Raw genomic sequence first — 17393 nt, forward strand, 5'->3', positions numbered from 1 at the left:
ATTGAGTAAATATTTTCAGATTTAGATTGGGAGACTCTGTCTCAGCCGGTGGACAACTCTAATCCAGAGGTGTTTCAGCAGTTTTGTGGCTCTAGCTTTCTACATGCTTAAAGCCAGCTTTACAGTAAGTCGGTCGTATGTGAAGCACGACGACTCCAGGTCTGATGAACTTGTATTTCAGACATGAATTTCCCACAAGCTGAAAGGAAGTCCGCCCAAAAAAAAGAAGAGAATGAATATTGAACAAGTGTCACCAAAACTTTCTCGGTGATTTGTGCTCGCATATCCTTACAAGTAGACCAATTATTAACTGGATTGGTAGGCCCTGAGAGTATCTTTTTACAATGCTTGGAGCACTTGGTGTTAAAATCGTGTTCCACTGTCTTTATTAACTAAGAAGTGTAACCACTAGTACTTATAAATCAAAGTTTATGATCCCTCTATTTGTTGACAATTAAACTTCATATGATATTTTGATATCCCGGGCTCCAGGGTCCTCAAAAGCCGGTTTAAAAGTATATTTCTATTGTACTGAGTCTGATTTCTTCATGATTGGTAACAACTACTGATGGGATCAAATAAGTTTTGAAAATTTAAGTTGCCAAAAATCTTGGAACATAAGGTTTCAACATATCCCAACGGGACCTAAAAAGTCTGGATTTATCAAAGAGGCAACCCTGATTTGATGTGACGAAAAATCAGGGCCACGCTTTGAGGTTAATTAGCGGGTTTCCGGTGTGCCTCTAGATAAGTCAAATACATTTGATAAAGTAAATTTATAGCCCAAGTCACAACCTCATGTAATTTTTGGTTTGATCTTAGTAACTGGTGAGTTAGTAACTAGTTTTGAACTGACAAAGTAGAATTTGGCTTTCAAAACGACGCTTATTCTCCATGCTACTCTATTACATCTTCAATTATTACACGTATAAAAGCGTTGTTAAGATGATGCTTTAGTGAAAGAAAAAATAATTCTCGGTGGAGCTTCTCCTTCAGGTGCATTGCATTTCAACAAATGAGGGTGGCATCGATAGCAATTTCGTCGCATGCGACGATTTTGTCACCAAGGTCAAGGTGTTTCTCAGATCCTTGCCTTATTTGTGAACTTGAGAGCGTGACGATTTAATGACATCCCACGAGCTTTCTCTCTCAATTTTATGTGTCACTAACATTGTTTTCAAGGCTAAGGACGCGGCCTTCGTTCTGCCGTTTATCGCGCTTGGCATGCAGGAAACAAATTTTGATTCGAGCTGGAACTTAGAAGACAGATGTGACCTTCTTATCGTAGATTAGATTTTTCTCTTTCAACGCAACATTGCCCGAACACGTTGAAATCAAATGTTCGCCTGGCTGGACCGATTTATTCCAGCCTTTTACCACCACATTTTTGAAAGGAATGGAAAAGGATTTTCTGAATGCTTCTCAGAGCACAATCCCTTTTTTCACGAACTCCTCCGTCGCTCAATTTATGGTCCTTTATATATTTAGTTGGATTTGGCCGAAGTGACCCTTCAGTTTGAAAATTGATATAATCTAGAAATATGCAATTGGTTTGATAAAAAGTCAATAATGATAATTGATTAAAGGCAATTGAATGCAGCAGTTATTGATCAACCAAGAGCTATTCTTTTGAAAAAGGACACTCTGCATAAATCATTTCCTTGAATAGATACTAGTGTTGGAGCGAGTCCTTTGACTTTCTGACTTTTTGTCAGATTCGCCGAGTCAAGCAGAAGATTCGAATCTTTTACTGGACTCGGGTAAAAAAAAAAGACTAATCTTACTTTTACTACGCTAAACAAAGCTTATGAAATCATCATTCAAGGGCTGCTTTCTTGCATGGCTAATTCATGGTGAATAAAGGCCCATTTTCTGACGAAAATGAAAGAAAAAGATGAATACCACTTTGACGAGTCTGGACTCGCGCCCTTTCTAACAGACTTGAATGTTCTCGGATTCGAGTTCGGACTCGCCCCAGCACTAATAGATACATACTAGTACTTTGATACTTCATCTCTGGTAGAATTTGTCAACAAGTGGATGTTTTTGACACTTACATGGCATTTAAATTTACAACTTAAGTCATTGAATATCTATCATGGTAACAAGTCAAAAAACCTGTAACTTACAACTTAAGTAACTTTGTACTCTGAATAATGTTTTGGGTTTCATCCGAGGGATATGAAAAGATGCTAAACTTTAGCCACGGAAAGAAGTTCCAAAGCTCAGGTTAACTTTTTATGCATTTTTAGGAGGACCTGGTACAAAGGTTTTGTACATGATCTGAACACTCAAGTTGTGGTCTCAACCTAAACCATGTTATATCCATTATTCATTTGATTCCTAATTGCTCACTGTTTCAAGAAAGTCAATCAAAAATTTAAGTTTCAAAATGAACTTCTAGAATTTTATCCAAGGATGATTGAAGTCCTCCACTGTTTAAAGTTGTTTGAGATGTGAAGAATGAGCAGAATAGTTCGAGAGCCAATTTAAACCGGATGAAGTTTGTTTTTCTCCTCTAAAAAATGACAATGGTGTATGAAATACCTTATTCCAATGCCAAATGGGAGAACCAGAAGCCTAGTATACTTTGAAAAGTATTTTTTCCTCATCGTTAATGACAAGTGACATTTAGGATTTGTAAAATTATACATTTCATGTATACGGTTCATGCAGTTTCCACACATATTGCTCAATTGAATTTAAACAATGAAATGAAAATAGCGCAAAGGCGAAATCACGCAACCTTTGTTTCTTTCGAAAGCAAACCAGTCGTGCTACTAATGCCGAGACGAGTCACAAGTCCTTTGGTATTCCAACATTTTGCAGGATTTCTAGAGCTCGAACTCGGGTTCGGCAAAAGGCTTGAGCCCACTCAAAAGCCCATTTGAATTTGCAAAATTTAATTAGGCTAATACAATCAACTTTAAATGGCTTGCATCTTATATGGTCAATTCATGACGGAATTGGGGCCATTTTCTGAGGAAATTCAATGAAGTACAAAATGAAATATTATTATTCCGTGTTTGGACTCAAGTCTTTACTTTAGGACTTGAGTCAGGCCAATCTCCCTGAATTTCGGGTAAAAGGCTCGAGTGCACTGGAACTCGAGTTCGGACCCATTTTGATCTGTACAATTATTAATTTCAAATCGCAATTCGCGAAACTATATTTATTTGAGCATGAAACACATTTTTGATGGATTTGCCGTTTCTTTAAAGATCTTTAGTGCTTGCTCAGCTTTGGGCACCAACCCTATGAATAACCCGACGGCACTTTTATTGTTCGTTTCATAAAAATGCCGTTCACCAATTTTATCTTATGTCTATGAGTTACAATCTTTTTACGAGAACCTACAACAACAAATTCAAACGCTTTTCGATCTCGAAACATACGACCGATCATTGTCGTTCAGTGTTTTATTTGCCATGCGTCACCTATTACTATAAGCATAGAATGGATGGCATGAACCTGTAAAGATGGGTTTATTTCTCGTCAAAAATGGACAGGAACAAATAAAAACGTGAAAGGTAACTTGAAAGATTTACAAATACTTTTATGTTGAACCTTGGCACTTTTTTCCACGTAAACAATGGTAACGGTTTGGAAAATCGCCGAAGTGAAGTCTTTTGAGAATTGGCACTGGTTGTGTCATCATCACTTGTATGATGTGCGTGCGTGGTTTGAGTTTCGGACACTCATTTTCACTTGCAGATCAAGGAGCGAAGAAGTTGCTCAAAGTGCCTCTGACTAATGATCCGGGGCTAAACGGCTGAAATGCAGAAAAACTGCCAAATGCCCTGGTTGGTTGGAATCGACCTCGTCCTCTTGCACCCCCTCCACCTCCACCTGGTCCACCTCCTCCCCGTCGTCGTTGTTGCGTGGATGTGGACAAAGGCTTGAGCTGCTTGGCTTTGACAGGTTTCACTTTCGGTTTGGAGGGAATGTAGAACAAACCTCGCATGTCAAATGGAGACGTCTTCTTCTTGCCCCGCGAATCCAAGAGCTCGTTCAACTCTTCACCACCGACAGTCACTCTTGGGGCCTTTGTGGTGGTGAAAAAGAACGCATCTTTCTCGGCGGCGGCGGCGGCGTCTTCATCATCCTTCGTTTCCTCATCAATTTGGGTTGTCAGTTGTGTGGGTTGGAGAGTGGTTGCGGTGGAGGTCGTGGCGGAGAAACGAGGCAAGGGTTGAAATCCAAACTCCAGTTCAGGGAAAATGGCTGTGGGCGGTGACACCGAATCCGAGAGGTCTTGCGTGAACCGAGGACCAGCTCCACCTCCGCGTGGATGAACCGTTACCGCGTTATCAGTTTCTTGTCCATTGTCTTCCGCCACTTTCCTGGCATCACGATTTGCAATGAGGTCTTCCAATTCGTCATCCAGGGTGTTACTTTCTCGACCGGGACTGCGGAAGTCGAGCAATGAAGAGGCGCCATCCGAGTCTTGTTGCCTTGGCGTGTTTGATTGATCATCGACCTGCCCTCTAATCGCTTCTGCCATGCCCCCTTTTGTCTGTTGTGCTTCCACAAGCTGCTCAATCATCCTTACTTGAGCCCCCTTCACTTGGATGGGAACAGTATGGACGTGGGATATATTGGGGAACTGATCTAAGAACTGAGACAAGGTCATGATTGAAGGATCCGATCCGCGATTGGACAGGGCCAATGTCCGCAGGGGTTTTACAGCCACCACACGGGCCGTTGGAGGTAGGAGCTCATTCAAAGGATGCTCCTCCGGAACATGACCTGTCAAAGGAGAGGCAACGGGAGAAGGAGGAGGACTGAACTTTAACTGAGGCGTGGGCGTCGTGACAACACGTGGAGATGGTGATGCCTGCCATGCTGTCGGTTTCTGCCTTGAAGTAGCTCCTCGACCAGGAGATCTTGTTGGTCTGGGTTTGAATAGTGCAATTGTAGCGTCCACTGGAGGAGCTTTTAAGCTGGCATCGATCCCGTAAGATTGTAGCAATTCCTCTTTGGTTGGAAAAGCTGGATACTTTTGACGCGTCTTCTTCTTTTCCTCCGTACGTCTCAAAATTCTGTTCTGGTCGTTCTGGAAGGGCAAAAGCTCCTTGTCATCCAGGATAATGCCATTTTCCCCCAAAGGTGGGCCAAAGACCTCTGAGACACTCCCTCCTTGGTCATTCTCACTGCCACGATTTAAACGGGATTCAACTGAAAGTGAATGGTGTTCATGGTGCCTATGACGAACTCCTCCCCTTTGGGCAACATTGGCCTTTTGTCCCGGAGGTTTGAACCTGTCTTGAACCACCACCTGCATGAATTTGGGCTTCCTGTTGCCTCGATTTGAGCCCAATAGCTTTGGCCTCGTTTGCCGAGGAGCAGTCTGAGACTTGGACACCTGTGGAGTGGTTCGTGAGCGTTTGGGTGGTCGTGTCGTGGACTCCTTAATCATCAATTGCATCACCGGAACATTCGGATCTGGAAGATGCAAAACAGGAAAAATAATTAGATTTATATTCCCCCAAACCTATTTACCGATCAGCAGGTGGCAGGCATTCGTACAGTACAATGACAGAGTAGACACCTTCAAATGGGACCGTTTTACTGTCATTGTTTCATTAACTCAAAAGGAACTTCCCCAAAAGCAACAAAGCACGATTCTCCATATTCTTACGTTCATTTGCAAACCTCACATAACTCTATGTAGTACGACTCTGATTGCTTGTAAAATCCAGCATGAGTAATCTAATCCAAATAATATCCGTGCATGCATAAGGCTCGTTTCGGCTGAGCTAGCTAAGCACAACGCTGAGCTCAATTATGTACTTGTGATAGGGATGTGCAGCCCAAGCAAACTAGATGACTTCATAACGCCAAGGCCGTTTCGTTATGATTTCCCTCTTAAGAGTTGTTGTTCTAACCATCGTCGTCGAGGAAGTTCACTCCGGGTTGTCCAATCCGCAAGTTACCATCGTAGAAACTGGCAGAGTTTTCGCAGTTCACCATAAACCAGTGATCACAAACCATGGTTCGTTGCTGAAATCTTGTCCCTCGCGGGCAATTGAATGCCAAACCAACTCCGTGCCTGCTGCATAAATGATATACCTGCAAAGAGAGTAGTATTGATAAGTCAATCTTTGCACATATTGCACTACCATAAGTGAACGGAGCGTCTCAGGGGTTACGGTTCGTCGTGGTTCATGGTGAGATGGGAGGAAGCAGGTCCAAAATGTCACAAGATCAAGCGATACCATTCCGACATCCAAGTTGTAAGAGCCTGACATTTGTCGCCCATCTCGAGAACGTCACCTCCAAGATTCAAGTTACACCAATACCTTAATATTTGAGTTCCAAAGGGCAATCGACTTCTTTGGCTGGCACAGGAATGCTAGCTCAATCGAGCAATGAAGTTTTTGTTTTGCGAAACACGGGTCTAGACTTGGGAACTATTACGTATACAATACCATGATACTAGCTAGGCCTTATTGGGTAAGAACTCCGTCCTACGTTTGGACTTGAATCTCGAGACGCAGTTTCGAGCCAAAATGTTGAGTAATTTCTAGTCGAACGGACCCCCCCACAATGATAGCAATTTATGAGACCCATGACCTTGTACCTTGATACATGCTTGAAAATTGATTTCTCGTTAGGCCTAAATCACGACTGAGCGAAGCCTTAATTGCTATATGCATCTTTTTTTAACCAGTCTCCCCAAACCCATTCATTTTGATTTGGAGACCAAGGACTTCCACAGAAGTCGTCGTCAATTTAGGATGGAGAGAAGAGAATCTCCACTTGTCAGCTTCTTTGACGCCATTTGCCTTCAAAGAGGTGGCCCGAACCCTTCGTGACCACCCAGACCCCTTGTGGCACTCACCGTCGGTCGGTTTTTATACGGATCCAATGGAGATCATCTCACGGATTGCTTCCAGTCTCCTACCCTCCCTGGCCCTCTCGAGCTGTTAATCGCAACCCCAGAGTCTTGACCACGGGCTCAACTTGGAGATGTTATCAATACTACCACTATGAGACTTGGCCTTATTTATGAACTTGTTTAAACCACGAGGTAATGGTGAATGGAGAAGACATAAGGCAGATGGGTAAAGGGCAGGGGACGAAGGCATTTTCCTAAAATACTAGCATACGAACTTCACCCCACGGCTGCCTCAATTGCGTTCTTAGCGGAGACGCCGTTTCTCTCTATTGTCTATTGGCCTTACAGCTTGATCAATAACGATAATAACAATAGGAGAAGAGGTAGCTCCGGGTCCTTCCGCACTGCTGTAATATTGGTTAAGGTTTTTGCGATATGACATTTTGCTACCTAATTGTGGGAAGTTGGCGATTTCTTATGGACAATATGGCCCAGCGGCCATCTTCTCCTGGTCCCTTGGGGCAAAATGTCATGAATTGTCTCGTTTCCAAAATGATACGTTTTTCGTTGGATACCAGATTTGATTATAGTTTTTGTTTGCCTTACCTCGCAGCTCAGACTCATGTCGGCATAATAGCCGGGATGGCGATTTTTGCACGAAAACGTCGATTTGAATCTGACTTGTCGTTGAAGGGCGCCATGAGCGCTTTCAGCACCCTCGTCCGCATCCTCTTCGTAATAATCGTCATAATCCTCTTTCTCCAGGTTGGAATGTGTTGCATTAGAGTGACCGAACTCGTTAGTCTGGTCGGTGTCACCATTACCGTCAGGTTGGTGGTGATCATGATGATCTTCATGAGGCTGAGTGTGTTGATCATTATGACCTTGGCCATGACCATGATCATGGGTGTGATGATGAGGATGACTATTGTGATGCCCATGATCTCCACTTCCCAGGAATTCTGCATTGGAAACCTGGAAGACGTGAAATTTGACAAAAGGAGTGTCATGGATTTGAACTATGCGCCAAAAGACATTCTTTTGTAACATTTTGGTGTCAATAATTAGGATTCTTATGCTCATGTGCAACCAATGTACGTATGTTTCTCAATCGAAAATATTGAATTGTATGCACAGAAAAATATTTTTGAGTGGAGTTCTTAAAAAACTATGAAGCCGAGGTATTCAGGTGTTGACAAAAAAATGCGGTAAATATTGGGACATAGAAGCGGGAAAAGAAGATGGCGTCATGTCCATTTTTGGGACGTCTTTTTTTAGTTTGTTTTTTCGCTGGCTTTTCTAACCGCTACAGGGACTTGAACTTTTGGGGCTTAATGGCTCTTTTTTAAGGGATTAAATCACGATTTTAAGTCATTCATCCTTGAAAGGAATTGTTCGTCTAACATTGTAATTTCATATCCTGCCACAATTTCACTCATTAACATGCATAAAAGGTACTTTAAAGCCTGCAAAAAAGCTGGTTTTGGGAATAATATTTCTTTTTATGAAGTTTCCTATTTTTACATTTTTTTTTCTTGAAACCGTAGGATAGTTTTTTGTCTGGTATCGTGAGTTGTATTTTGGTTTGTTATTACTTTCGTTGCGTTGAAAAGTAGCCCATTGACCTCCCAAAGAATGCCGATGAGTCATCAGTCAGGACTATTTAAAGGAACCAATTGTTGTATGAAATAATAGGGGAAATAGGGGTCGGCGTCCAAGAATTAACAAAACACAGCGAAACTTCAATGGCATTATTTAGATGATATCTTTTTAGGGAGAACCAACGGGAAAAAATATTCCCTCTAAGATCATTATTTGGATTGAATTTTGGTTTGGTGGCTATTGTATGATAGTCAAAATGGAAAATCAATGATGCACGTTTTGGTGAACATTAGCCACCGTAAGATTTCAGAGCTATGAGTTTCAAAGTAATTGGCCCCCAATCGAAATAAAAAAGGAACTCAAAACGATTTTAAAATGCATATTTAAAGCATAGAGGACTTTTTTGGCCACCATTTTTTATCTATTTATCGGTCGTATCAGGATGAATCTCAGTTCACGTTTTCAACCCTGAAAGTGAATTCAACGGTCGCATTTAGTTATTTGATAGATAAGATTGGCTATAAAATTCTACCACAGAAAAAGTGGTTTTCTTTTAATATCATCAAAAATTCAACGTACTTTGAACGGTTTCATTTGAATACAGTATTTTTCAATTTGACAACAAAAATAGTCTTGAATACCCGTTTCAACATTCGAGTCCAGACTCGTCAAATTTAAAGCAGAATTTTTCTTTTCACATTTATTTCGTTCAGTTTCTTTTAATTACCAGATAATATGTATTCAGCTCTACTAGCTGAAACTTAGGTTGGATCTTAAATGATATGCCCCAACATTATAAAAGTATTTTAAGAGCCTCGTACGTGCAACAAAGCGAAAAATTGGTATCAAACTTCCACGACATTTTTCTCAGCTACTAACTTCTCATCTGTGCGTTCAGATCTGTCAATGTTTCATTTTCAAAGATAAGGAACGACATGTATGTAGTTTGCTAACTTTTTGTATTTTTCACCTTCCTTATTTCCAAGTGAACCTGGGGAGCTTTATGCCACTCAAGATTTTTCATGCATCTATAACTCATTATGTATGCCAATTTTTTGGCAAATGAAACATCTCGCGAATCTGATTGATTGTTAATCACAAAGAGTCAGGAGAAGGAGGCTCGCCTTCTCAAGAGATAGATAGATCATGAAGGCCGCAATTGAAATTGAATTTCATTTCTTGTTCTTTTTTATTACCCATGCCGATTCTGCTTAAGTGCACACAACGCCGTTGTTCAAAGGATCCGTGAGCACAGAAATTGAGAACGAACAAGGAGGCCAAGCATGATTTTCTATCTTCCAATTTGTGCCTAATTGCATGACGTGCTAAAATCTGATGGTCTTTTCTCCGGCTCTCCCAATCTTGCGCTTCTACATACATCTTTGCCTGTCCGTAGCTGAGTAATTTACTATTGATTATGGCCCATTAACACTTCTGAGCAGCTGAAAACCGTGACCAATTGATAGCTTTTTTTGATCCACTAAAATGAGATTCTATCGGTCTTGAAAGGCGATTTTTGTTACTTGGGCCTTTCTTAAGTTCTGGAGAACAGAAGAAACTCAAGAAGATTGAATTCCGTTGGATGGTTCTTTCTTGGAATCTTTTGTATCATTTGAAGAGTACAATTTTTCATAGAGACTGGATAATTTTAGTGTTGGGCAAAGAGATCGATCGGGTCATTATTTCAAGGGTTCATTCCATTCGCCAAAGCTTAGACTTGTCTGTTACTCCGTCCATCGCATAAATCTTCTTTGAATTGAACGCAACATCCGAGGGAATCTGATCCGAATGCAAATGGATGGCCCATGCGAAAGGTACGAGTCGCCAACGTAAGCGAAAAGATGGTACAAAAAGGGCCACTTTCTGTCTGGCTTCTAATGGATTTTCAATGCCATACATGAGCAAGTTAAGTTCTGAAGACTCATTTTCCGAAATGGAGGTCCTTGCACTTTTCTTTGGTAACATGAGTCTACGCTCCAAGTAGGGCATTGACACACGTCCCCGCCAATTCTCTTGAAGAAAAAGATGATCATTGGTAATTTTCGAAATCAAGCTCGAAAAAAGGATCTTCTTCTTGAAGCATATCTAGTCTGTGCCCATCACTATCTGCTCAAGATCTGACAACGATTAGGATGGACATAATTGGTCATGTATCGCCATTTAGAGATACCAAGGTGCACTTTCAAGCTCAAGCGTATATGCTTGTAGAAGCTCCTTTGATTTTAATTGTCCATTAGCAACGCAACACCAAGTTTGCCTTCACATAAGCATTTATCAACTTCATCTACCAAAGAGGTTCACAAGATGGTCAGCGAGGCGTTGAATTCGCCGCTCAAAAGTTCGTGTCATGGCACTGCAGTTCAAACAAAGCTTGATGAGAACCATGAGAAATTTCTCCCGATTCTGCCTCTCGCGTCTTCCTGGAGGATGTTTGATATGTGGTTGAACTTATGACCCCGTAAGGCTGGGTGCTCTATTAGCAAAGCCTCGTCTCGTCAGATTGCTAGAGGATAGAACAATCTTATTATCGCATTCCTGTCCCGTTCTGAATTGTTTTGACGACTGCGCCATTAATTCGTCCGTGAGCCAGAGAAGAAAACGGTTTTTAGGCTATGGGTGTGTCACAATCAAGACATATTGTTCGCTTTGGTAGATGTCGGATTGGAATGCAGAAACGGTAATCTGTGCCCTCTTCTCAATCAAAGTAAACACGGTGATGTAAGGGAGTGAATCATGGTCGTTGGCCATCTCCCGGCTCAGGCATCGATAGCACCTATGAAAATGGTACGAGAAGGCCTGCTCTATTCAATCGCATCTTGATACTTTTTTGATTTAGTAATCTTGACACGTTGTGCGACCTGGAATTTAATCTGGATATCAGTTTCCATCTCGCCATCTCAGAATTGCACACTTGATTGCCGAAGGGGATTTTTTTGCACTGTCAAAACTTGTTCAACTTTTGAACGTCTGCTGTTGAAACATTTGTAGGTTTGGTCCATGCTAATTTTTGGGGTAATAACTCTTCGCATTTCATAGATGAATAAACATTTGCTTTATGTTCGTGGTTCAAGTTTCAGTTCCAGTCTTTACGTCACAAAGAAAGATTTAAAATATCTGTTCAGTGGTTACGAGTTGTTGCAAAGATCAATAAAATATCCCCTTTCACTGACCAAGAAAAATTAGCATTGAGTAGAAGTTATGAGGGATTGAACGTCAAAGATATCAATTTTAAAATGGTATCAGTCCTTTTCGGTTTCAATCTCAAGGGGCTTTATTACCTTCGGCCATAAATCACAACTTGATAGGGAGAAATTGAAGGTACAGTATTCATTTCAAAACAAGATTGAATTCAACCCACTCACCTCTATTAATAATAACACACTAATCAAGATCAAGATGAGGCGTATCGAAGCCGAGGGTTGAGTCCCACCTCCTTTAGTCCAAGGGAACATGGTCCAAATAGAGCACTTGTTATTCCCACGGGAATCGCGGAATCTCGTAGGTGAGTGCCTCATTAGACTTTGCATTTTAGAATTTGCTCGAAGCACTGTGAAGATGTTGAGGAATTTCTCATGGCTCTTTCTGTTCTCCAACCGGCTAACTGGATTTGGGCGTTCGTTTGAAATCGAAGGGGGAAATCACCTTTCAAGGTCAATTTGAGAGCCTTGTCAACCCAATTCCACACGTCGGGGACAATAAATGGCACTCATCCCTAATCCTTTTGACAATCCCAGATAATCCATGTCATTTTTAGGCAAGCTTAGAGATGAGAAGGAGCCAAAGGTCTTCTTGAAGGAAACGCACAATTGCACTGTCTTTTTAACGCCGTCCCTATCTTTAGGAGTCAGATTTCTCTCAAGTTAAGCCTTGCAGACGCACCTGGAATAAAACAGAATGAATTGAATTAGAGTCTTTAATGTGCTTGGGAAATGTTCCCGTAGGGAGGGGATAAAGTTGTCTTGCTACTGTCATCTAGCCACGTTTACTCTCATTCTCAGTCAGTTGCTAACTCAATTGCGCCACTTTGCATGGGAGGACTGCACACAAGAGGGTGTCAAAGGTTTCATTTCAAAGCTCGAGTGAGGAATTGCCTCATGTTCTCATTGTTTCCGACTTTCCATCGAGCAAGATTTTTTATCGATCCGAAGTCTTGAAACCAGAAGCTGCGCTGACATTGCATCCTATTGGCGTAAATGTCATTGGTTTGTCGGTTGTGAGGATGCTTGATTGATGTTTCAATCTCACAACTTCGATTTCGATTGAGGTGTTAACTAAACTTTGTGTCAAGTTTCCTCATTTGCATTTGTTCCGTGGCTTGACATTGAAACCAAATTTGTGAAGGTCATGTCCATGCATAGACGACTTCTCTTTTAAAACATCTTCATGAGCATTTCAAACGGAGAATGTACACTCCCCAGCTCCAGGTGCCAAATTTGCCCACACACAAATGTTGCTTTGAAGGCCTTACTCTACCTTCTACAATGCAATCCAATAGTGCTGGCTTAGCACATACTCGCTCATCGACGATTTTTCTAAGGCAGTGCGGTTTTGGTGCCTTCAGGCCAGAGCTCTGAGCTTTGATTTTCGGACACAGATTATAAGCAGACTGAAGATGAGGAACTTCTTCAATTAAATCATTCGTGATTGAAATTGCAAAGACCAAAAAATGGCAGGATCTAAAAATTGGACACATTAAAAGTACACTCAAAGACATTAATGTAATTGCAGCTTAAACGATGTCACCTCACACAAATGTGCACTCCCTTGGACGCTACTGAGAAGTTCAAATGAAGCTAGTCATTTTTTTTCGACAAAACGACCCTTGTGAACTATCCAAGTTGGAGTCTTACGTGGAAAAGGAGGAGGCGTTGGTTGACAATGCCCAAGCAAATCATCCTAATCTTTTCCTTTTGTTAAACCTGACTTTGGAATGTCAGATAGGGATACCTGATTTCTGTCCCTGATGCAGACTCGAATTTTTGGCCTCGCCGAAACTTATTTGAGCTCTATAGATCATAATGTAGAAATCACCTGGCCATGGATGGCATCAAGGCTGTTGAGAGTTTGGTTTCTCCAAGACCCTCCAGCAATGAATTGACAGTGCCTGCCCAAATTGCTCTCCTGCCAATGAATGCAATCTACAGGGTTGCCACAATTTCGCCGGCGATAAGTTTCAGTACTTGTAAATCTACCGTGGCTCAAATTGGCAAGTTGGATTGGCCTCAAATTTTTGGAGGAAAAGCGCTCCTATAGATCACATAAAAATGTGGAGGCACTCGAAAGAGGATTAAAGGCTGCCTGGGAATATATTAAAGCTGTGCCTGCCACAGTGAATGGAGTTTCAAAATGTATCAGTCAACTTGGCCGTGCAAAAGGAGGTCAAATGAATAATTTTACAAACAAGAAAGGTTAATGGCAATTCCAACATCACCATAAAAAAGTTTGATGCATGCATCAAAATTATTTTTATGAATTATTTGTATTTTTAATTGCCGGCGTACTTTGTGGCAGCCTAGCGTGCCACAGTGAATGGACTTTCAAAACGTATCAGTCAAATTGTTCGTGCAAAAGGAGGCCAAATGTTTAATTTTACTAAGAAGAAAGGTAGATGACAGTTCAAACATCATCATAAGAAAAGTTTGATGAATGTATCTCATATGGTTTTAGAACTATTTGTATTTCTAAGTGCCGGCGTACTTTGTGGCAGCCCTGTAGACCGGCGTAGTTCCTATCATACCGTCACCATTGGTCGAAGTAATGATAATTGCCCGGTTGAAAGACATGTTCTCATGATGACATATGTAGATAGGTATCCAGAGGCCAATTCAACCCTGTTGACGATCAAGGCGAGACGAAGATGAGCTCCAAGAAGACGGTTCAAATGCAAAACTCGAGTATCAGGAGGAAAATGATGATGATGATCATGATGATGATGACGATGGTGGTGGTGCCACTTCTCCTCCAGCTTCTCAGAGGATGCCCTCTAAAGATGAAGATGAGGAAGTATAATTTCCAGGGCACGATTCACGTCAAGTGAGTGAAAATGTTTGCAAAGTCTCACTTAAAGAGTGCAGAACCAGACAGGCGAGGGAAATCCGATTAGACACGCTCATTCGAACCGTGAGGAATGGCAACGTATTCTCAACACCTGGTGTGACCATCACCAATCAACCCTACCAACCAAACGACTAACTCAGTCGACTAGCTCAAGATCAACCACCATGTCGTGATTTGTTATGCAATTTTGGGGACACGCGGAGTGAGGCTCTTTTGGACTTGGGTGCAAACCTTCAAGAGTTGACAACCGAGTCAGAAGTCTGCCCAAATCAAATGGCCTGGGTTTATGAATGTTCGCAAAGGTCGAGTTTCTAGAAACAAGCGAAAGAGTTCAAAGTGTTACAATATTGGTTGATAATGTGGGATTTTCGACCCATAGAGGCCGTCTCATTTTTATTGGATAACACGATTTATTTCGTTAATGCATACTCTGCATTCAGACGTAATCATTTTGCTATTGCTCTGTCGTACTATTTTGGTTCGTTCTAAGAATGGTATTTTTACCTAGCGTACATAAATGGAATTTCTGAACGGCCATTGGTGTCAAGTCCTTTAGCAACAAACATTAATCTTGTCATGTCTCAAACATTAAACTTGTCTTGGGACATCTTGACCAAGTTTAATGTTATCTGTCTTTGTTGGTCCGGGCTCAGTCGTGCTAATGAATAAACGTATTGTTTATTCCTAAGTTTTAGTCGTTATTCAACCACACATGTAAAGTTATGAACCGGGTACCCCTTGGCGAGGAGGGTGTTTTATAAATGCAATTTCATGGCCAAGACTGGCATCATCTTATCTTTTTCACTATTATGGGCTTTATGGATAGGTCAAACCCAGCAAGAGGGAGAACTTTTGACAACCAGTGTTTGCCCACTCTCACCATTAAACGACTCATTACAACGAGAATGTCATTGAAACTTATCTGTAGGAAAAATCTCGGAAACCGCCAAATTGGGAAAATGTTGTGGAGGCGATGTAAAATGCACCAAGATCTCGTGTCATCCTCCTACAGCCACGTGTAAACCAAAAAGTGTATGTTATATTGTCAAAAATCATTGCTCTCAATTGACTTACACACGAGTGAAACGTTTTTCGCGTTTTAGAATGTTTGATTCCCGCTAATTTTGAAACTGTCTGTTCATTGAAGCTGTCCCAGTAGCTACATTTGTTTTCATGGACTAGCAACACGCCTTTTAGGATTCCTCGCCAACTTCTCTTTGATCATCGTTTCGTGGGAAGAACCTCCTTGGTTGGTTGTTGTCAGCTTAGGGTGAGTTTTTAATCTGAAATTGAAATCTAATTCAATCCCTATTCCATCCGTCCTTTGATTTTCCAAAGATTTTTCGGTCGTTACCGCATACAAAAGCCTCGTGACATTCGTAGCTCGGCAAATCTAATCTCGTATTTGTCAGAAATTTAGCATTGGCTTTGAAGAGATCCAAACGATCCCCCTTGAACAACACCTTCAATATCAATTCGGGGCACGACTCGAGGCTCTTTTCGCAGAATCATCGCCTGGTGGGAATTTGTTCGATCCATGACTAGACGACCTCAAGTGAACGACATTAAGAGTGAAGTTTTTTATTGATCCCATGAATAATAAGGCGAGGATGCTCATTATCAACAGATTTTGTCCAAACATTGACATCACCCCCCTCCCTCTTCCGCTGTTCAAGACCAGGAACTGAATTGATTCTCGTTCTTGGGTGGGTTGGTGTAGTCATGGTGCGTTGTTGCTGTTGTTGTTGTAATGGTTAGTTCAACTTGCACTTTGGTAGCCAGACGAATTGATTTCGAAGGCAATCGAAATTGAAATCATGCATGTAATGATGTGCAATTGTAGCTAACCCGCTATTGTGGAACCGATTCTTCTGTCGAAAAAAGGCCATTTACGGCAACACTAGATTAGATTCACGAGATCCCAGAGATTCATTCGATTGATTGTGGATGCTCATCACGACTGAAAACACCGACAATCACATTCATGAATGTGATGGAGGTGATGATAGAAAGAGGAACAACGACACTAGTTGGTATGTTAGTGATGATATCTATAATGATCCACAAGGGCTTAGCGAAGGTATGCAGTTTATGGGAGAAACAGTTACACAACTGGTTTTCCTCCTATGGTTCAGATGCAGACAAGCGTTTACTCCTCATTTGGCTTCGTTTCTGAATTACTGTACCACATTTTTCACATACGTCTTAATCCATCATTTGAGCCATCAATGGATTGAGTATGATCAAGTTCCGAGGCAGCAGCTCAAAACCTAGTCAGCATTACAGACAGCGTCCAAACTGTGTTTGTTTGTGAAATTCCTTCTAATCCTCGTGGTAATAATCGTTCAACTAGGTAACCTGAAAGAAGCCAAGTCAATAAGCGGAAACAAAAGAGATTTGGGATGTTGCCTTTCACGTTGCCATGATGCATGCAAAAAAGTGTGTGGTGCACTAAAGCTCAATGATTACATTGAAGGGCTCGTGATGAACACTCATGTTGTGTCATGCTTGGGCTCTGAAATTGAGTGTTAGGCTCGTGCACGGACAAATACTCAATTTTTATCCCAACCAAGCGGAACCCAAAAGCAAACATAGAAAAAATAGAGATCCATCCCCTATTTTGGGAATGCACATGCTGTAATGGAATCCATTCTAGAAATGGATGGAAGAGGCCAGATGAGTTATGACGACGACCATGATGAGGAGGTCGGGATGAACCTGATGGGTTTATTCAGATCTTGATGTCTCAACCCATGAATTATGTTCTCATTGCTCCTTCCCAGAGCAGATTGTGTTCTTTGAGAGCACAATTTATGCTGAATGGGCCCGATGTATTGGGTTCTTATCGCGAGGAGCGCTTAAAACGCCAATCTGACCACTTTTAATGGCTCTG

At 41.5% G+C, this 17393-nt stretch overlaps 1 protein-coding gene across 2 annotated transcripts; it reads right to left on the reverse strand.

Annotated features, from left to right (window-relative positions):
* Positions 1-3468: 3468 nt before the first annotated feature.
* On the reverse strand, positions 3469-14212 carry LOC131880389 (uncharacterized). 2 transcript variants are annotated; one of them, XM_059227016.1, is made up of 5 exons: positions 13475-14212; positions 11806-12322; positions 7448-7816; positions 5889-6072; positions 3469-5445 (listed from the first exon to the last, which is right to left on the reverse strand). In XM_059227016.1, the coding sequence occupies exons 2-5, from the start codon at positions 11968-11970 to the stop codon at positions 3716-3718; spliced, it is 2448 nt and encodes an 815-aa protein (XP_059082999.1). In that variant the 5' UTR covers positions 11971-12322; positions 13475-14212; the 3' UTR covers positions 3469-3715. The 2 variants fall into 2 exon arrangements, 1 of the variants encoding a protein (XP_059082999.1); XR_009373257.1 differs by lacking the exons at positions 3469-5445; positions 5889-6072; positions 7448-7816 and adding an exon at positions 9404-11301.
* Positions 14213-17393: the final 3181 nt, after the last annotated feature.

Source organism: Tigriopus californicus, chromosome 5 (genome assembly GCF_007210705.1).
Source record: "Tigriopus californicus strain San Diego chromosome 5, Tcal_SD_v2.1, whole genome shotgun sequence".
NCBI lineage: Eukaryota > Metazoa > Arthropoda > Copepoda > Harpacticoida > Harpacticidae > Tigriopus > Tigriopus californicus.